The 22,024-nt window shown below is 44.0% G+C and overlaps 1 protein-coding gene across 3 annotated transcripts in view; it reads left to right on the forward strand.

Moving 5' to 3' along the window:
* The window catches only part of Csmd2 (CUB and Sushi multiple domains 2), a 501,465-nt gene that overhangs the window by 400,422 nt on the left and 79,019 nt on the right, over positions 1 to 22,024 (forward strand). For all 3 annotated transcript variants that reach the window (XM_090335284.1, XM_090335282.1, XM_090335283.1), the window contains 8 exons: positions 2,620 to 2,814; positions 3,622 to 3,738; positions 4,664 to 4,777; positions 13,409 to 13,504; positions 15,049 to 15,252; positions 15,665 to 15,789; positions 16,356 to 16,452; positions 17,737 to 17,841. In XM_090335284.1, coding sequence (XP_090191410.1) covers positions 2,620 to 2,814; positions 3,622 to 3,738; positions 4,664 to 4,777; positions 13,409 to 13,504; positions 15,049 to 15,252; positions 15,665 to 15,789; positions 16,356 to 16,452; positions 17,737 to 17,841 — 1,053 coding nt within the window. The remainder of the gene's footprint in view (positions 1 to 2,619; positions 2,815 to 3,621; positions 3,739 to 4,663; positions 4,778 to 13,408; positions 13,505 to 15,048; positions 15,253 to 15,664; positions 15,790 to 16,355; positions 16,453 to 17,736; positions 17,842 to 22,024) is intronic.

Genomic DNA, 22,024 nt, shown 5'->3' on the forward strand with positions numbered 1-22,024 from the left:
TGCCATACACAGAAAAGGAAGATGGCGTATAAAATCATTCCCTACTGGGGGCCAGCATCAGAATAGCAGCTTACCTCAAAGCACAGGCACCTAAACAAGGCCAAGGTTGTTTCTCCTAATAAAAGAAATCTGAAGGATGGTATAAGGGCCTGGTGGCATAGCTCTACTTAGACCGTGTGTGTGTGTGTGTGTGTGTGTGTGTGTGTGTGTGTGTGTGTGTGTGTGTGTGTGTGTGTGTCCTTATGCTAGAGCATAGATCCTCGTCCTCCTGGTTACTTCAGGATCCAAGATGGCAACTTGAGTTCTAGATTTTGAGAAAGAAAAAAGAAAGGAAGAAAGAAAGAAGAACCGATAAGCATTCTCTCAACTGAGTCATCTTACATAGCCTTTCTAGAAATTTCATATAACTCAATTGAAGATATTTATAGTCTATCACATGCCATACTTCAGAATACAGCAGACAGCAAAATAATACTACTTTCCTAGAGCCTACTTGGTAGTAGCTAGAGGTAGAAAAAAGGTAAATATATAGCGATGAGAATATTAACTGCAGTGAAAGAAATAGCCAAGAAGCGGGAGGTGAGTGCAGGAGGAACATGAGGTGATATTAAACAGCTGCTCAGGAAGGGGGTGACAGAGATGGAGATGCTGAACTGAGTCGTGAAGGAGGTAAGAGAGGGGTCCATCCATGTGGTGGGGGCTCTGTACATAGAGGCTAATGTGTTAGAGCCACATCATTAAAGGCATGGCGGAAAGTGGTCAGAGAGGATCATGGGCCCAGTACCAGCGGGGCCTTGTAGGCCTGGAAGGACTTTTTCTCCTCTGAAGGACACGGAAGGTTGTTTTCAGCAGACCTGACCTGGCTGTGTTTATATCTCCTAGAATAGACTGGTTTGCCCAGGAGGCTGCAAAGTGCAGACTTAGCAGGTACCCTGAAGCTCTGGCTCAAATGCAGCCTGTGCTTATTTCATAGGGTAAAGCGAGGGAAAGGATATTAGGTGCCAGGGGTAATTCTCATGAGCTGCATGAGTTTGGCTCTCAGTTTCTTAATTGCTCAACACTTGAAGATTTGGTCCACGAGGAGTTTATGAAAAAAGAGGGAGGAACCAAGAAGCCATAATGACATTTTGTGGTATCTACTGTTGACCCAGGAGTAAACATTGGTTTCCTGGCTAGAGACACACCTTTGGGGAGAGAACAGATCTGATGCAGTGGTAAGGGCTATGCCATCACGGGGCACTCAAGGAAGCCATGTGGTGAGGGCTCAGTGAGTGACAGTCCCGTGGGTCTGTCTACGAGTGATAAACTATATATGCTCCATGTCTCGCCACAGGGACCCCTAGCGAGCAGAATGGTCAGAAAAGCTCAAGTGCAAGAGTGGCTGGCTACAATGGGTTTGTAGACTCTGGGTGTCCCATCCCACCAGCAGACTGATTGACAGCTAAGTGACAGCCTCAAGCAGCAGCTGCCACCTGTAGTAGTGTACAAGGTTTCTAGGTGACAGCAACTACCCTCAGCAAAATTCCTCCTGAGCTATTCATCTCAGAACTCTGGTCCTTTCTATTCCTGCTCTTTTCCTTGTTAGCTTAGCCTTCTGCAAGGGCTGCCAGCTGCTGTGGGACGCTGAATTCTCTAATCCTCTCTGTGGCCACTCACCCCCCCCACACACACACACACAACATAGCCACTAGGATAGCAACCAAAGCCGGATCCGATGACATGTCCTTTGTGTACGTGACTTCAGCCAGTGTCCTGCCAGACTAGACCCGCTGGTGGCCTCTTAACTATCAGTGATCCTGGAACAGAAGCTCCCAGGGGCTGCCCAGATTTCCAGGATGATGGGAAGGAGGTTGTAAAATGTCCTCTGGACACTTGGCTGGTACTTCTAGTTCTTGGACAGCATCAGGCAGCAGGTCTTCTACAAGAGTGAGAGATGGTTTCCAGTCTGATTGACTGGAAAGACCCATAAAGACCATGGCCACATGGAAAGATGCTGCGGCTCTGACCCACTCCAAGCACTCCATGCCCATCGTGAAAGCCCTGCAAACTGTACTGGATCCTCCAGCTTCTCAAGAACTGGGAGAACCCAACCTGGTGGTAGGACTGGGTTTTATTTCCTCCTCCCTGGACCGGAGCTCAGTACCCAGCAATGTACACACACAAAAAAAAACATGCAGCTGGTGGCCTCCAGAAACAGAAAGCACCCACTTTCCGCCTGGAGGCAAAGTCAGAAGCTTGCCATGCTGAGGGAGGGGCAGTGATGAGCAGAGGAGTGGGCCGTGCCAGGCACAGCCTGTGATATGGGCTTGGACACTGGCTCCCCGCAGACCCCGAGGGGAACCAAGCACAGCTCTCTCTGTCTCTGTCTCTCTCTGTCTCTGTCTCTCTCTGTCTCTGTCTCTCTCTCTGTCTCTCTCTCTATCTCTCTCTCTCTGTCTCTCTCTCTCTCTGTCTCTCTCTGCCTCTCTCTGTCTCTCTCTCTTCTCCCCCCCACCTTAAATTTCCAGCCAAGCTTGCAGAAGTGCCCAGTAACCCCAAGTTTCCATGGGCTTCCCATAGAAATACACTACTAATGAGCTCTTCCCCTACGTTTATATATTTGCCTATCCATCTTTCCAGAAAACCCACGGGAGTCATGTTTTGACCCTGGTTCCATCAAGAACGGCACACGAGTGGGCTCTGACCTGAAGCTGGGCTCTTCTATCACCTACTACTGCCACGCAGGCTACGAGGTTGAGGGCACCTCCACCCTGAGCTGTGTCCTGGGGCCTGATGGGAAGCCCGTGTGGAACAACCCACGGCCACTCTGCACAGGTGGGGAGGGGCCTGATGGTGGAGGGATGGCAGCAGGTGGAGCTGGCCAGGGGGAGGGGAAGTGAGACGCTGTTCTCAAATGTGACTAAAGCACCTTTTAGCTGTGATGGGAGCCACAGTCACTCACCGAGTGCCGTGCCTGTCATCTCTTTCCATCGCATGACATCCCTACTCCCACTCAGGCAGATGCTCATGAGTGGATGTCTGCAGACACGCCTCCCCAGGAGCGCACACCAGGAGCAGGGGATCACGGGTGGTCCTGGGCTTGCTCCTGTGGCGAGGGCATCCTGGAGGGGTCAGCTCTGTAAAGGGCATGGAGTGAACTGACTCTAGTGGGCCTGGACAAGAGGGGAGGGAATGAGTATCAGAACCTCAGGAGCATGAGCCCCGCCGCAAGTGAACAGGAGCCTGAAGAAAGCATTAGATATGGGAACAAGAGACTGAGCCTTGTGGCTCCCAGCACTGCTCATTCTGGAGAAAAACAGCAACACCTTCCCAGGTGTCTGTCAGCTGGGGGGCAGCAGATGAAGTCTAGGCCCACAGGAAAGCAGAATAGGCCATGCCCTCAGAGACCTGCACCTGTGTTGTTACAAGGCGAAGGCTGGCAGGTGCCCAGGAGAGCCCTGTCCAGGCCCAGAATGGATGGATTGCCTTGGGCAGGGCCCAGCAGTGACTTGACTCCCTTCTCCACACTCATAACTGCCCAGCTCTGGCAACCCCTCCAGGACCAGAGGCTTGGGTGGTGAGCAGGTGTTAGCTGATTCAAGGCCACGATGCCACCTGACCCCATTCTGGCTTTTCTTTCAGCCCCCTGTGGAGGACAGTATGTGGGTTCTGATGGCGTGGTCTTGTCTCCCAACTACCCCCAGAACTACACCAGTGGACAGTCCTGCTTGTACTTTGTCACCGTGCCCAAGGACTACGGTATGGGTTTTTTGTCTCTGTTATTCCTGACTTTTCCTCCTCATTCCATTTTCCCAGGCTTTTCCCAATTGTCCACCTACATTGTGAGAAATGGGGAGGGCAACCTCCCAGCACTGGCCAAGGGCTGGCACTCCCACACAGACCGCAGGAGGCATTCTGACACAAGAGGGAAGAGGGGCACACGTGGGCTGGTGGAAAGCAAGCGTAAATTCTAGGCATGCTGGGAACCCAGGAACTGGTGGCCTGGAAATAAGTGGTTAGGAGGGAGGGGATGAGATGGAGCTGAGCCTGAAAGTGTGGGAGAAGGGAAGGATGATAATATCTCACTCCAGTACCACCTCTGAGAACCTAGCTTTACCCAGCAACAATGGATGAGGGGAACAGGCTGCGGCCCTGAGAATGCAGAGAAACCTCCAGATCCCAAGAGATCCAGGCAGAAGGAAACAGAATTTTATCACCTACTTGGCAGCGTCCTGTCATCCCTAGAAGTCGGTGCCAGGGTGACAAGCTGGCTGCTTTTCTTCCAGGGGCTTCTAACAATTGTTTGAAAACATGATTGGTGTTGATAATGGTGAAGGGCCACAGTGTGCCCTGACCATCTGGCAGAGCCAGCTGCCTATGACCAAAGATAGCATGGGGCAATCCCTGGGCAGGGCCTGATGCTTGAGTCATGCAGCCAATGTTTAGCTGCCACCCACCAGACCCATGAGCTCTGCTGGGTCCAGGGGCCACTGAGATGTGAGGTACAGTCCCTCCTCTCTGAACTCCGAGCATCATCCTCTCCCACAGCCCACAAACCCACACCATTTCCCCTGTCCCAGCCCAGGGCCTGCAGATCCACATCCCTTCTCCATGTTCCCACCTCCTCCCTGCCCCCGCCCCCCATCTTCTACCCTGACACCCCCAAATTCCATCTCCTCCTCAGTGGTGTTTGGTCAGTTTGCCTTCTTCCACACGGCCCTCAACGATGTGGTGGAGGTGCATGATGGCCACAGCCAGCACGCCCGGCTCCTCAGCTCGCTCTCCGGTTCCCACACAGGTATCAGGGCTGGGTCAGTGGAGGGGATGGGAGTGGGATGGAACAGACCCTACGGGGGTACCCTCACAGTTGTGTTTGTGATATTGCACAATACAATACAATGCCATATATAAAAGGGGACCCTCTCGGGGCCAGGAGCATGGCCTAATGGTAAGAGTGCTCACCTAGCATGCATGAAGCCCTAGGTTCGATTCCTTAGTACCATATACAAAGAAAAAGCTGGAAATGGAGCTGTGGCTCAAGTGGCAGAGTGCTAGCCGGGAGCAGAAGATATCCAAGGACAGCAGCCCTGAGTTCAAGCCCCAGGTCTGGCAAAAAAGAAAAGGGGCCCTCTCCCCACCCCCCCATGGTTGTAGCATGCTCCCCTGGTTTAAATTTAGTCCCAACCTATTTGTGTGTGTTTGTTTGTGTATGTATGTGTGCTGGTTGGTCCTGGGGCTTGAACTCAGTGCTTGGGAGCTAGCCCTGAGCTTTATTTTTTTTTAACCAGTCCTGGGGCTTGAACTCAGGGCCTTGGCACTGTCCTTGAACTTTTCCAAAGGTAGTGCTCTACCACTTAAGCCACAGCACCACTTCTGGCTTTTTCTGTGTATGTGGTACCAAGGAATCAAACCCAGGGCTTGCTGCATGCTAGGCAAGCACTCTACCATTAGACCACATTCCCAGCCCCTGTCCCTGAGATTTTTCAGTGAAGGCTATTGCTCTGGCACTTGAGCCTCAGCTCTACTTTTAGCTTTTTGTAGGTTAATTGGAGTTAAGAATCTCACAGTCTTTGCTGCTCAAGCTGGCTTCAAACTTCAATCCTCAGATCTCAGCCTCCTGAGTAGCTAGGATTGTAAGTGTGAGCCACTAATGCCCTGCTTTTTTTTCCCTCCTGATTATAAAGCATGTTACATTTTCATTTTCTCTGTAGAAAATTTAAGGGCAAGAAACAATCATTGTAATGGAGAATTTAAATTAAAAACCACCCAGTAAGAACTACTAATAAAGTGTAATATATCTCCTTCCAATCTTTATATCTACTTAGGTTTAATCTTTTATGTGTTTTATTAAATACAAGATACACATTTTTATGGAAATATTCAGTATGAACTTTTCTCTGCCATTATATTTTTCTTGTATAATAGGATGTTTAAGTGCGACTTAGTTGTACTCTTACATTTATTTAAGATTGATGTAATAAATTCCCTATTGTTCAACATTTAGATGGTTTCTACACTTTGTACAGTTATGAATAGTAATTCATTGTATCATACAGACATTTCTATACATATTTCTGAAGGCAACCTTAGTTGGATTTGTGGGATTGTTAAAGCTTTTTATACACATTGCTAAATACCCCTTGAGACAGATTTTGCTGTTTTGTTTGCTTGCTAAGAGCTAAGAGGTAGGCAAACTGTCTTCTCACAAGACCTAAGTGTGTGTGTGTGTGTGTGTGTTTATGTATATATATATATATATATATAACACATGCGTGTATGTGTGTATGTGTGTATGTGTGTGTATGTGTGTGTGTTTATGTATATATATATCACACATGTGTGTATGTGTGTATGTATGTGTTTATGTATATATATCACACATGCATGTATGTGTGTGTGTTTATGTATATATATATCACACATGCGTGTATGTGTGTATGTGTGTGTATGTGTGTGTATGTGTGTGTATGTGTGTGTTTATGTATATATATCACACATGTGTGTATGTGTGTGTGTTTATGTATATATATGTATCACACATGCGTGTATGTGTGTGTATGTGTGTGTATGTGTGTATGTGTGTGTTTATGTATATATATATCACATGCGTGTATGTGTGTGTATGTGTGTGTTTATGTATATATATATCACACATGCGTGTATGCGTGTGTGTTTATGTATGTATATATATCACACATGCATGCATGTGTGTATGTATATATATATCACGCATGCATGTATGTGTATGTGTGTATGTGTGTGTGTTTATGTATATATATATCACACATGTGTGTATGTGTATGTGTGTGTGTTTATGTGTATATATATATCACATGCGTGTATGTGTGTATGTGTGTGTGTTTATGTGTATATATATCACACATGCGTGTATGTGTGTGTATGTGTGTATGTGTGTTTATGTATATATATATCACACATGCGTGTATGTGTGTGTTTATGTATATGTATATCACACATGCGTGTATGTGTGTGTTTATGTATATATATATCACACATGCGTGTATGTGTGTGTGTTTATGTATATATATATATCACACGTGCGTGTATGTGTGTGTATGTGTTTATGTATATATATATATATCACATGTGTGTATGTGTGTGTTTATGTGTGTATATATATCACATGCGTGTATGTGTGTATGTATATATATATCACACATGCGTGTATGTGTGTATGTGTGTATGTGTGTGTGTTTATGTATATATATATATCACATGCGTGTATGTGTGTGTATGTATGTGTGTATGTGTATGTGTGTGTGTTTGTGTATATATATATCACACATGCGTGTATGTGTGTATGTGTCTGTGTGTGTTTATGTATATATATATATCACACATGCGTGTATGTGTGTGTATGTGTGTGTGTTTATGTATATATATATCACACATGTGTGTATGTGTATGTGTGTGTGTTTATGTATATATATATCACACATGCGTGTATGTGTGTATATGTGTCTGTGTGTGTGTTTATGTATATATATATCACATGCGTGTATGTGTGTGTGTTTATGTATATATATCACACATGCGTGTATGTATGTGTGTGTATGTGTGTGTATGTGTGTATGTGTGTGTATGTGTGTGTTTATGTATATATATCACACATGTGTGTATATGTGTGTGTTTATGTATATATATCACACATGTGTGTGTATGTGTGTGTGTTTATGTATATATATATATCACATGCATGTATGTGTGTGTGTGTGTGTGTGTGTGTTTAAGCAGGCAATGGTGACCCACAGCTATATCCTAGCTACTCAAGCAGGAAAATTCATGAGACTCTTATCTCTTATCTTACCACCAAAAAGCTGGAAGTGGGGATGTGACTCAAGTTATAGAACACAGTATTAAGGAAAAAAGCTAAGGGACAGCACCCAGGCCCTAAATTCAAGTCAAATAAACTTTTTAAATTATCTGTTTGAAAAGTGAAAATGGTTATCTCATTTTCTAATCTGCCCTTTTTATGGCCACTTAGGTGGTAACCTTTTGATAATGTGTTTCTTGGCCCAGACATATTTTTTTTGCAAACTCATGTCTATTTCTCTCAAGAAGAGACCCATGTTACTATAAGCAATAGTAATTTTAAAAAGCTTTCTGTCTAGATTATATACTACAAAATGCCTTTGCCTCTAGTTTGTCATTGGCCATTTAATTATCTTCAGGGTTTGCTTTAATGTCAGAAAAATTGAATTTCCCATGGTATCAAAATCTTTTTAAAAAATAATTCTCTCCTTTGGCAAATAAATATTCCTCTGGTTTCTCTTGCTTATTTTCAGTTTTGTTGTTTTACCATAATATCTTTGGGATTTATTTTTATTATTTGATAGAGAAACTAACCAATTTGAAGTTTATCAGTTGTCCTAGTAGACTTTGCAAAGTGACAGATTTACATATGCTAAATTTTGATGATAGTCCAAATTTTTTCCTAGACTTTTTCATCCATTTCTCCAAGAGTATATTTATTCTTACATGAGTTTTAGTTATTGTAACATTATAGATATATTCAATGTGATACTAATTTTTAAGTTTGTGGTCCTGTCAGTTCCCACCATCATTCTTTGTTCTGATTTTTGACCATTTACTGCTTTACTTTTATAGGCATATAAAATCCAAAACCATTTTGTCCTGTTAAAACAATGCATTGAAATGTCTTAAAACTTATAGACTAAAGAGAACTCACAGGTATAGATTAACACTTCTCTCCACCCAGGAATGTGGTATGTCTCTGCTTTGTAGCACTTGAGAGAGAGCTATCATTTCATTTAAGTAGTATTCATTTTCATCAACTTCATTTCTTCGTATTTCATGTAGACTTTTGTAGTAGTTTTGGTCGTTGCTTTAATATAAACGAGCATTGCAACACACAAATGTACACACACACATATATGCCACACAAGCATGCACACACACACATGTATGCCATGCACAAGCATACACACACACACACACACACACACACACATTTTATTTTCTAGCTGTTCTTTGTTAGTAAATCCCAAGCTGACATCTTTGTTGTGTTCATTTTGCAGAAGCAGTGAACCCTCACCAATAGTGGTAACTTAGCCTCCAGGCAAGAAGCAATGCCATTTGCAAATAGACTTACTTCATTATTTTATCTCCTCTTCAGTGATTTCCCTTTTATACCTTTACATGGCTACTGGTCTATTTGGGTACATTATTTTAATTTGAATGTTGATCTGTGATCTTTTAGTAAGGAATTCATTCCAGAATTTAAGTGAGACCATACAATTTCTATCATGTACTATGATGGTAGTGTATTGCCTTAAAGGTTGCACCTCCTGCTTTTCTAATGTTTAACATTGGATGCATATCTCTCCATTTTTTCTCAGCTATACCAGAGGTTTTGAGAGGGGTTGTCTGTTGATATTTTCTAATTAAATTCTGCATATATTTCCTCATTGCTCCCCTCCTTTGTGTCTTCAAATGATTTTGATCTTTTTGCTCTAACTTCATAACCTGACAGGTCGGTTAGCTATTTTCCCCATGAAATAAGAGCATGTTTGTAGCAATGTATGAAGTTTGAGCTTCGTGCTGTAATAGACTTTGATACATGCTGTTTTTGAAGTGGCCCATGCTATTTGCTATTCTTTTCAACGGAGGTGGTTAAGAATGTCACTCCCCACATACAAGAACTCCAATTTTGTCCTCATTGCATTAATTTTATATTCATGTTATGTTCATTCACCAATGGCTAAAAAACTATTGCCTATAACATTTCTGCTTTGATCTTCTCATTTATATCTCAAAACGTACTAAGGACATCTGTGAGTGTTTGAGCAAGGTGCATGCTCTCTTTAGTAGAGGGTATTAGAGGCCAGGTAGTGAGAAGGGACATACTTGAGCTTGCAGTTGCAGTGGCTAGCTTCATCTTTATTCACTCACTTGCCTGAGTGACTGTGGACACAGTTCTTAACCTCCCTAGAGCTCCAATTTCCTCATCTGGAAACTCAGAAAGTAAAAGTTCTCCCTTCTGGAGTTATTGGTAGGAGTCAATCAACTTTCAATTAGCTACTAAATTAATCTTATTGAATTTGATTATTCAAATCCCAACTATTAAGGATTCTTTCTAAATAATATTTCAATACCACTATCCCCACATATACTCCAGCAAGGGTATAAATCAGGCTAAGATGGTTTCCAAAACTGATGGACGGATAGATAGATAGATAGATAGATAGATAGATAGATAGATAGATAGATAGATAGACAGACAGACAGACAGACATGCAGGGATATATAGATATACAGAAGTACAAGTACAGGTACATGATCTATAGGTTGAAAATAGGTATATAAGGATATACCCATATATAGATATGGTTTTGTAAGACCGATAGAAACAGAAAGGAGAAGAAAGAGAGGGGGAGGGAAAGAGGAGGGAGGGAGGGAGAAGGGAGGAAGGAGGGAGGAAGGAGGGAGGAAGGAAGGAAGGAAGGAAGGAAGGAAGGAAGGAAGGAAGGAAGGAAAAACCTCCTAAGACATCAGTGTCAACATGTTCTGAGAGTGTCTGAACACTCACTTGAAGAAGACAGATGTGAGACCACACCTGAAGCAATAGTGAACCATCTGCCCATCTCTGATCAAAGTACTAACCAGGCTGGACCCTGCTTAGCTTCCAAGATCATGTGGTATCAGGTGCGTTCAGGGTAGTGTGGCTGTAGATGAGCCATGTGCCTGTCTCTAAGAGGCATTGGGGTTAAGGAAAGCACTTAAGGGACACTACTGAGCCTTTTCATTTACTTTTCCTATCTGATGCATCGTGATGTCTTCGTCATGTTAAATATCATGTTATGTTAAATGTTTCTCACTAACTTGTGATATTTAGGTGTCTCTAGGTATTGCTAACAGTTTCTATATCTGTGTTTCTCTAATCTATCTTTCCTCACTTTCCCTGAGTCTTTTTCTTTTCTGAAAGATTACTTCCTTATTTTACCAGTGAACTATTTGGGCTGGTATGTGTCAGCTTGCCTTGTTCTTTCTGGAGGTGAATCTTGCTGTGTTGCTTCTACCACCTCACCTTTCCAGTCCTGTCTGCTCATCTCTCTAGTTTCCAAGTCTTTGTTTGTCTTTTTAGGTCTCTGGTGCTAATCACCTTCATAATTATCTCTAAGTTATGAACGTCTTCCCCAAGGAGTAGCTTTGCCATCAGCATTTTCCGGTTGAACTCATTAGTAATACTAGAGTTGTAATCATCTTTTCTGGCTGAATTTATTCCTGCCACTTCATGATTTCCTAACACGTAACTGCAGTACCTTTTGCCACCTTGGTCTTGACATATCACATATATGACATCTCAATTGCAAATCAAATTATAGGTCAGATTATGGGTGTGACCCATAATTATGACAATAACTATTTCCCTTTATTCCAGTCTTTTTCACATCATATTTTTTCATGTATTTTTATTGTAATTAATAGAAGGGTTACATTATATTCACCAGATAGAAGGTGCATTACTTCACATACATTGATACCCTTTCTCATGTCCTGGTCCCCATTTCTCTCCCCCCATCCCCGCCCCTCATCTTGTTTTCCTCCCTTCCCTATCCGACTTCAAATAACCAAATACGCATATATACAATATATCAGATAACAAGGTGAAATACTGTAATAATATGAGATAACCAAGGGACAGCAAAAGAGATGAGAGATAACATAGTACATTAAGGACAACAATCACTCATATGGCTTTTGTTTCTATATCCTGGAGGTCCTTTCATTTAGCGTCATTCTATATGGCCTTATGTATCCAGGTTTTGTTCTATTGTAAATCTCTGCTAGGAGAGCCCAAGGTTTCTATGTTCCTTTGAGTCTGGCTTACTTCACTTAATATGATTTTTTCTAGTCTTTCCATTTCCTTACAAATGGGGCGATATCATTCATTCGGGCAGCAGCATTGAATTCCATTGTGTACAAATACCACATCTTGTTGATCCACTCATCAACTGAGGGGCATCTGGGTTGGTTCCATATCTTTGCTATGGTAAATAGTGCTGCAATGAACATTGTTGTGATAGTGGATTGAGTATGTCCTTGTTTCTGGACAATTGGGTAAATGCCAAGTAGTGGAATTGCTAGGTCATAGGGGAGAAATGCAAATCAAAACAACTCTAAGACTCCCCCTCACTCCAGTTAGAATGGCCAAGAAATCTAATAACAACAGATGCTGGAGGGGATGTGGCCAGGAGGGATCACTACTACACTGTTGGTGGGAGTGCAAACTCGTTCAACCACTATGGAAAGCAGTAGGGCAGTTCTTCAAAAGACTAAACATAGAGCTCCCCTATGACCCAGCAATTCCACTACTTGGCATTTACCCAATCGTCCAATCTTTAGTATGGCAAACAAACTGTGGGGTCATCCTGATTCCTTGTCCTTACAAGTCACCTGTGCTTTTCTGTCCCAATGAATTTCAGCTTTTTTTTTTAATTTTTCAAATTTAACAGCCAAGCAGGCTGTACCTTGGCAGTAAAGGTGGGGTTTCATATCACTCAGCAGATCTCTTGGCAAGCTATTCCATGTTGTACCTAAAAATCTTATCAAAGTAATCCTTCTACTTAGATTCTTTGATTTTCCTTTGGTCTCTGGAATTCCTGACATGTGCCTTTTGGGTTTTTCCTCATTGCTTCCATGTGGCATGTCTGGCTCTTGCTGTTTTGATATCTTTATCCATTTTCCGGGCATTCTGGAAGAATTTCCCAAATTTCTCTACTACTAAATTGCTTTCGAATCCAAAAGTAGCAATTCATATATTTACGTTTTTCATCCCTATGTAGCATTTTGTAATTTCAAATCCTTCCTTCCTTATGCTAGATTCAACCTGGTGACAATTATGGTTGAAAAACTTCAAGCCTGGTGCCAGTGGCTAATACCTGTAATCCTAGATAGTCAGGGGCTGAGATCTGAGGATTGACCTTCAAAGCCAGATTGGGAAGGAAAGGCCACAAGACTCTTACCTACAATTAACCACATCCTTAAGTAGAGGTGTGACTCAAGTGAGAGAGTGCCAGCCTTGAGCATAAAAGCTAAGGAACAGTGCTTAGGCCCTGAGTTCAACTCCCAGTTTCAAGAAAAGAAAACAAGGACAGAAGGAAGGAAAAATGGTGTGGGGGAGGAGTGAGGACAGGAGGAAGAGAAAATATTTTATTTTTTTTTTCTTTTGCCAGTCCTAGGGCTTGCTTGAACTTGGGCCTGGGCACTATCCTTGAGCTTTCTCAAGGCTAGAGCTCTACCACTTGAGCCACAACACCACTTCCGGCTTTTTCTGTGTATGTGGTACCAATGTAGACATTAGCTACCCATTTTTTCCAGCCAGGATTTTATCTTCTGAGCCTGACTGCTGGTGTCACTGTCCCCTCTTTATCCCTTACCTTGGCAGGAGAGTCACTGCCCCTGGCCACCTCCAATCAAGTTCTCATTAAGTTCAATGCCAAAGGCCAAGCACCAGCCCGAGGTTTCCACTTTGTCTACCAAGGTATGTAGGACATAGATGCTAGAGGCTCAAAGGCCAGCTCAGTTCTTCAATGACTCCATGACCTAGGAAACCAGGGGCCTTTGACCTCTCATCTAAGTCTCTTTCTCAAGAAGTTTGGGGGTGATTGCTAGTACATGAGAAGACACCCTGATAGTCAATTGCATTTTACATATTTGCTTACTCAACAGACATTTCTTGAACCAAATTCTGTGTTGAATGAGGAAGGAATCTGAAGCAAACTCTTCCTCTGGTACAATCCAAATGACAACTAGGGATGCCCACTCTTAAATGGACTACTTTTCTCATCAAGTTTAGTTTTGTCTACAAAGCACAATGTATTTGGTTTTGGTACCCTAGATTTTGTATATACATTTATCTGATTTAGGAAAGGGATGGGGAACAAAAAAATGATCAAAGGACAAAGGGCAAACCAATGCAACAGTGATACTCACAAGATAATATGCTGGAAATGAACTTTATAACTTGGGGGTAAGGGAGAGGGTAACAATGTATGACCAGAAATGTACTACCTTATGTATGCAACTGTAACCACTCTGTACATCACCTTGACAATAAAAATAACTTTTTAAAAAAGCACAGGCTTTTATGGCAGGTAGACATCAGCTACTCCAGGTTTTAGAGTCCCAGTTTGCTCATATATGAAATGAGTATTACTCATACATTATTGATAGGATTAAAAGAAGATTTTGCAGGAAAATCCAGGAAACTCTCATCTCCAGTTAATAATCAAAACTCCCAAAGTGGCTCATGTGATAGAGTGCCAGCCTTGACTGGAAAAAGCTAAAGGACAGTTTCTAGATCCTGAGTTCAAGCCACGGTCCTGGCACACACACACACACACACACACACACACACACACACACACACACACAACACACGATATCTGAATAAGCCTAGGTTCAAATCCTGATTTTACCACTTATAATTGTGTATTCTTTTTATTTAGTTTTATTTTCAGCATGATATACAGAGGGGTTACAGTTACACACGTAAGGTAGTGAGTACATTTCTTGTTGGACATTGTTACCCCTCCTAATTTTGTATTCTTGGGTAAGGTACTTCTGGGCCTACTTTTTTTCAAAGCATAACACAAAAACTGTTGTGGTGCATTCCTTTAAGAGTGTTTAAAATGCATTAATAAATAAAACATGTTTAGGGAAAAAAAGAAGATATTTTATGGAGTAGTTGGTACCAAGTAGATAATCAATCTTTATTTCCATTCTTTATTGGCCCAAAAAGGCTAAGTCTTAGAGCATCATGGTATCTACCAGAAGGCTCCAACCTCCCCCTTATCCAAGAGAACAGCCATATTCTTTGGGCCCAGGTTCCAAGCATTGTGTATCTAACTAAATATCAGAAAATGGATGGGCCTCACCCAGCAGAGCATCACTCCCACCCTGAGGGGAAGTGTTCTGTGTTCCCAGGGGGGCTGGGACTGCCTTTGTTTCAGTCCTATCCCATGTATCCCTGGGCCAGTTTTTCCAGGGGTGAGGCCTGCCCTTCAGTGCCCTTGTCCTCTGCAGCGGTGCCCAGAACCAGTGCCACACAGTGCAGCTCGGTGCCAGAACCCCGCTATGGCAAAAGGCTGGGCAGTGACTTCTCCGTGGGGGCCATCATTCGTTTCGAATGCAACTCCGGCTATGCCCTGCAGGGGTCCCCAGAAATCGAGTGCCTACCTGTGCCTGGGGCTTTGGCCCAGTGGAATGTCTCAGCACCAACTTGTGTGGGTGAGAACTTAGACTACCAGGACTGAGGTAGAGGGAAGTGGGGGGGAGAGGAAGAAGTGAGGGAGGGAGGGCCGCAAGCAGGAGAGGCACCACAAATGGCCCCTAGGTACATAGCAGTTCCTCCCAGCCCGTGATATTCCTGTGAGGCCAAGCTGTTCATCTATCCAGACAAATGTGGCAGAAACAGGGAGGGATGCATGTGGCAGGAGAAGCTGGGGTCCAAGTCCCTGAGGGATGATTGAGTTGAACAAGACATAGGAGAGTCTAAGAACAGAAGTGGGGGCCCCTGCAAGGAGAAGCCAGCTCAAGGAGGAGTCTCAGCAGGATCCTGGGGGAAGAATCTGGGGAGGCTTTCCTGAAGAAACCACGAAGCCATGCAGGAGGAGCTTCTGACCACAGTCTCTCCTCCCAGTGCCCTGTGGCGGCAACCTCACAGAACGCAGGGGCACCATCCTGTCCCCCGGCTTCCCGGAGACCTACCTCAACAGCCTCAACTGTGTGTGGAAGATCATGGTTCCAGAAGGAGCTGGCATCCAGGTAGGAGCAAAGAGGAACCTCAGGCAAATGGATGCCCACAGGGCCTAGCTGTTGGCTGAACCCTGAGCCAGAAGGAGACATGCCAGCCCTGGCTCTCCTCCTGTGGCTGAGATGAGGCATCCCAGGTGTGGAGTACCAACCACCCACCTAGTTCAGCACACAGGTTAACAGAGAGCAAGCAGGACTTGAGCTAGACACACCTGACCTGTGAGGAGTGGGTTGCTGGCTCCTTGCTGCAGCACGTCTCACAGTTGAGCCAGAGAAGTGAAGAAACCCTGTGAATACTCCAGAGGTGAAGAGAAGGTCAGCTGGACCAAAACATTTCCGCTTCCTGGAATTTCAGTTCCCTGTTCTCTACCTTGCAAAATGCCTTATAATGCCTTATGATTATTTAGTTCGCATCTGTCTTTCCCCCAAGACTGAACTTGTGGGGGGTAGAGATTGAATCTAGTTTAGGGAAAAGAATGTAGAAGGATACTGTGGCTCTAAGGTGGCACTCAGTAAGTTAAATAAACAATGAGAAGGGAGGGAGGGATGCCAACCATTCAGTGCATTTCCCTTCCCAGATCCAAGTCATCAGTTTTGTCACTGAGCAGAACTGGGACTCCCTGGAAGTGTTCGACGGTGCGGACAACACTGTGTCGATGCTCGGGAGCTTCTCAGGTAAGCTGGGGCATCCTGGGCTTCAATGTGAGGAACATAGCAGCAGCAGCAGCAGCAGCAGCACGTGGTAGAGAGATCATTTATATGACATAAGTTCATCATTTTTACGTGTGTGCTTCCGTGCATTTTCAGTTTATTCACAGACTACTATTGACAAGTTACGGAACCTTATTTTCTTACTTATTACTTTGAAAAGAAATCAAGTACTTCCAGGTACCTGTGATTCATGGCTGAATTCCTAGCTATTCAGAAGGCTGAGATGTGAGAATCATGATTGAAAGTCACTCTGGGCTGCCACATGAGTCAGACCTTCAATTTGGATATTCTTAACCACTTGAGGTATGTCTCAAGTGGCAGAGAACCAGCCTGGATCAACAACAGCAACAAAAGCCAAGTTAGATCACAGGCCCTGAGTTTAAGCCCCAATACACACACACACACACACACACACACACACACACACACACACACACAGAAACCAAATTCCCCTTCCAATCATTATCCCTCTCTTTACTGCCCCAGTTTTGTGTGTGTAGCTTCTTTCATTTGACATCTCATCTTCAAAGTTCACCAAGCAATGGTTTGGATAGTACATATTTTGTTTATCCAATCATGGATCGAGCATTTGGATTGGTTCCAGATTGTGGCTATTATGATGAAAGCTAGTATAAGCAGTCATGTACAAGTACTTGTGTAGCATCTGTTGTCAGTTCTCTTGGATATATACCTAGAAATGGAAGTACCATATGATCACTATTTAACTTTTTCTAAGAACCCCAAACTGTTTTCCCAAGTGACTATACCATTGCCCATTCAGTGATGAGCTTTTGCCTGACTGTGGTGTGTTTTGCTCAGTGGCCAAACCAATCATCTGAATCTGCTAGTCCCAAACTCCATAATGCTGAGATATAAATAGGAGTCATGTTCTCCCAAACAAACTGTCTACACCACTCGGTTACCCAGACAATTATGCATGTCAGCATCATTTGGAAGGTGGCTGCAAGTGAACCAAACTCACAGATTCCCTGACAGGCTCATCTTCTGGCTGGCAAAAGGCTACGGCCCTGTTTATCTTTCAGGGAACAGTTTGGATTCTCCTCTACCTTGTCCATTAGATTCCTCACACCCTAAAGGATGCTTATTTGGTATTTTGTGAGTTTGATAACTGGGCGCACTTGGGGAACCCTAGGAAGAGAATGTTAGTAAGCATCAAAAGCAAGAAGAATGGGGGGGGAGCTGAGCCAGAGAGGTCATGCCTAAATAACTTCTCGTTTCCTTACCCAGGAACAACTGTGCCTGCCCTTCTGAACAGTACCTCCAATCAGCTCTACCTTCACTTCTACTCGGACATCAGTGTGTCTGCTGCGGGCTTCCACTTGGAATACAAAAGTGAGATTATGCAGTGGGCAGGGCTCTGGGGGCGGGGGGAAGGATGACCACTACTGCACACTCTGAACAGGGCTCAACTAGTCTGTATTCTCCATCCCACTCAACCCAGAGGAAGATGGTAAGGTTTAGAGTGTGTCTGAACCCCCTTCAAGCTGGTATAAACAGCAAGTCTGGAAGGTCCAGGTCCTCCCAGTGACAAACTTACACATAAAGCCACTGTGCTCCTTTTGTGGCCACTTTAGAAATAGGACTGGGCTGGGTCATTGGCCTCAGTCCCAGGATATAATTTGGGTTATATGAAAATGGGGTTGGTCTCCCCCTCAGATCTTCCAAGCTGGCCTTTCAGATCCCTGTTTCAGTGAGGCAGTTGTCTTCAGAGTTCCTTCTCTCATTGGTAACTGTATTCCTCTTCTACACGATTCTTTCCTCCAGTCTCAGACCTGTACTTCCTGATTTCCTGCATCCAAACAGCCCATGACTAAACATAAAGATGCATGGGTGTGCATCTTCTGCAGCATAAACAAGTATCCAAGGGTACTGCCTCCATTGTATGAGTGTTTGACCTACTGCCTTCTTCCACTTGGGGGTAGAAAGAAGTGGGTGGGCAGCAACATCCTGTCACATCCTGTCCTGGGTTTGCTCTGATTGGGTAGGATAGGGATGGGTCTATTCCCTCCTAATCTTCTCCCTCCAGAGAGAGGTAGACATACAGGGAGCCATGTCACAGCATCAAAGCTGCTTTTGTGGATGTGTTAGATTATAGAGCAATGATTCAAAGTAGAGGGTAGTAACTTTTACCTGGGGTGGGTGGAGAAGCAAATGTCATAATGGGGCAATGAGGTCCTACAATGCTCTGTGTCTTGTGTTCGATATTCACAGAGCAAAGGTGAATCAGACCTATCCTCACAAGCACAATGCCTAGGAAGAGAGATGGACACAGAAACAGCTATGTTAGTGAAACATGGTCTATGATAGTATACTAACATGGTATATACCATGTGAGTAAAACATGGTACACTAAAGAAATTGAAAGGAGGGAATCCAGTTACAGCCTTGCAGAAGGGGATGCCTGAGTTGTGTTTGGAATGACTAGCACGAAGGACCCGGAAACCAAGGTTGGCCCAGTCATCTGTGACAACATGAGCCTGTGGCAGATGGGAGGCTCAAATGGCGCCAGAGATCTGAGGAAGTCACCACTGGTTGTCATATAGATGTCCATCTGGAGCTTTATCCAGGTAGTTGAGGGAGGACCAAATGGTTCCCAGAACATTCATCACCTAAAAAGCTGAACACTGCACTTTGTGGGACAGAGCTGGGACATCTTAAAGCAAAAATCCTGAGGGGTAGAAGGTATCACGGGATCCTCCGAGACCCTCTCACCCATTGCTGTCTAGGGTTTAACAACTAATAGAGTAAAATAACCCCAGATTTCTTGAATAATCCCATTTTCCTTTTTACTCTCTCTTCTTAGTTCTCTCCAGATCTGTTTTCTTATTCAGTTGCTTTAACTTGAATCCTTAGGTGTTCTATAGAATTGTCATTTGTTCTTTCTTCTCCCTCCTTTAGTCTTGTTCTTCTAATGCTTCATTCCTAGGAACAACTTACTCCTTCCCTGTTTTCCTTGTTCACAGAAGCTGGTGAATCTCGTGTCCTGTCCCCTTGTGATGGGAAGAACTGGGGAAAAGAGTGGGCCCTGGGGGTATTTGGGGCCTGAATTTACAAGACTCTGTAGTTATGTTTTATTGATAATCTTCAGAGGGTTCAGAAGATAGAAAAGGCTATTGTTGCAATGGTCCATTAGCTCCTGGAAGGATACAGTGAAGTCACATCTAATACTGTGATTCATATGTAATTTTTATTTAATTGAAATTGAAATGGAACAATAACTTTCAAAAGTAATAGATTATATATGATATCAAATCATTTTCCTTCATTGCAAGCAAAGCTTAAATGAATAAAACCAAGCTGCACAGAATAAAAGAAAGTGAAATAGGATTCTTTTTTTAGTCTTCCCCTTTTTTCTCCCTTTGGCTTCATCTTCTTCCCTATTCTGCTTTTCTCCCAGTACACTCTTGTCCTCTCTGTCTCCTCCCTTCTTCCCTTCCCGCTCCATCTGCTTACTATCTTTCTAGTGACAGTCATCACATACCATAGTTATGCCTACCCAGCTAAATATGGAGGTTTGTTTACTAAGAAAGAGGCCAGGTGAGAGCTATTTAGTGTTAAGTACTCAGATTTGACTTGATGATGATTTTAATACTGATCTCAGGGTCTTTTGTCTTAGCTACTAAAGTTTTGGACATAGACCCTAACAGGGTTCATTCCCAAACATCATATTCACATATTTGCAGAAATTTTATGCAGAGGTTGAGTGACGATTCTGGAATCGTCACCCAGTGTGTCGGTAGGATTTGGATTATACAAGTGGAAGCCTGGTTAAAATGGAGGACACGTGGTACTTATACCTGACATTGCCACATGGCCATGTGTAATTCGAGACTTCATTCTGTGTAAATAAAAATAGGTTATCTGAGTCTCATCTCTGAATATGGCACCTGAACTTGTCAGTTATTGCACAAGTAGTAGGTAGGCTGGTGGTGACTGGCCAGTTCTTTCTTGTTTGTTTTTCCCCTGAGTGTCTATCCCCTTGCAGGCTCTAGGCACACGGGGGTTTCCCAGGGAGCCAGTGCAAGGCAGAGGATGCCCCCTTTCAAACTCCTGGGCTCTTGCAGATTCCCAGCTCTGAGCCAGCCACACAGTTTATTGGCTCCTCCACCCTCCTCTCCTGTTGCTCCTAGGAGAGAAGTACGCTTTGGAGTTGGTAAACAATCGGGGTTTGGTCACATACTTGCTTCCTCCTATGCCTTCTGGCCTTTGCCCCTGCAGAGGTGCATACCACACATAGTTCACCAACACAGAGATTTCGTTCTTGTATCTTCAGTGTGCACACATGTAGCTGGGATCCCATGAGGCTGAGGAGAATCACAAGGCCCCAGCCAGGAGACACCATACTCCTGTTTGCTGTGTGAGTCCTCAAGGTGAAGGTGACTACAGAAGGGGAAGCAGGGAGAGCAGGGGATGGGAGAAGCATAAGCTACTGTGGCCTTAGGATTTGGCCTCCTTGTTGGCAGACTGAATCAGATGGAGCTGAGTCTGAAATCCTGCTCTGTGTTCAGTAGTACGTGGCTGGATCACGCTTGACCCATGTCCTCACATGAGAGTAAAGACCTGCTTTAAAGGTCCAAGTTGAGGCATGTGACCCACAAACCTTGCCTTGCTAAAGAGACGTAGTCAGTGGCCGCTGCTTCTTCAAAGATGATGTGAGTAGGGGCTGGGAGTTTGGCCTAGTGGTAGAGTGCTTGCCTAGCATGCATGAAGACCCGGGTTCAAGTCCTCGGTACCACATATATAGAAAAAGCCAGAGGTGGTGCTGTGGCTCAAGTAGTAAAGCTCTACCCTTGAGAAAAGCCCGAGGACAGTGCTCAGGCCCTGAGTTCAAGCCCCAGGACTGGCCAAAGAAAAAAATGATGTGAGTAGCAGCAAGAGGGGAAGAAGAGGACCAGGAGGAGGAGGAGGTGGAGGAGGAGGAAATTCAGACAGATTAAACAGCAAAGCAGTGTCCACAATACCAAGGATGTAACAAGGACTGGATGAATTTGAAAAATCAAGAAGGAAGAGTACAGGAGATCTTGAGAATGCATAGAGATGATCTTGAAAAGCGATATGGACAATATTTTAAACATGCTTGGATTCTGAGTGGCAGGCAAGGAAGGCCACGACTAAAAGACATTTTAAGAGACATCTGTTGCCTATGAGGGTAGATGGACTGGGAGAGCAGTGAATTAGGGCAAAGGATAACAGGAGTCTGGCCTAGGTTTGTCAGTGAGTAAGGGCCTGCACTGAACGTGGGAAGTGAAGTACCCATGACATTCATGCATACCCTTCGGCCTGACCTTGAGGAAAAAAACAAACAAACAAACAACAAAAACCCAGAAATAAGACAGCAAAGAGGCTGATCCATTGGCAAAGTTGTCTTGGGATGGTCTGTCCCAGAGAGGAAGACTTGACATGAGACCTGAGCATCATAAACGTATCCAACCTATACCTACTCCTTGCCCTTCTTGCCTTCCAATAGTCCCTCTCCCAGGGTCTAAGACAGGAGCTGTCTCCTTAGAGCAAGAAA

Source organism: Megascapheus bottae, chromosome 6 (genome assembly GCF_031878675.1).
Source record: "Megascapheus bottae isolate mThoBot1 chromosome 6, mThoBot2.hap1, whole genome shotgun sequence".
NCBI classification, from domain to species: Eukaryota; Metazoa; Chordata; class Mammalia; order Rodentia; family Geomyidae; genus Megascapheus; species Megascapheus bottae.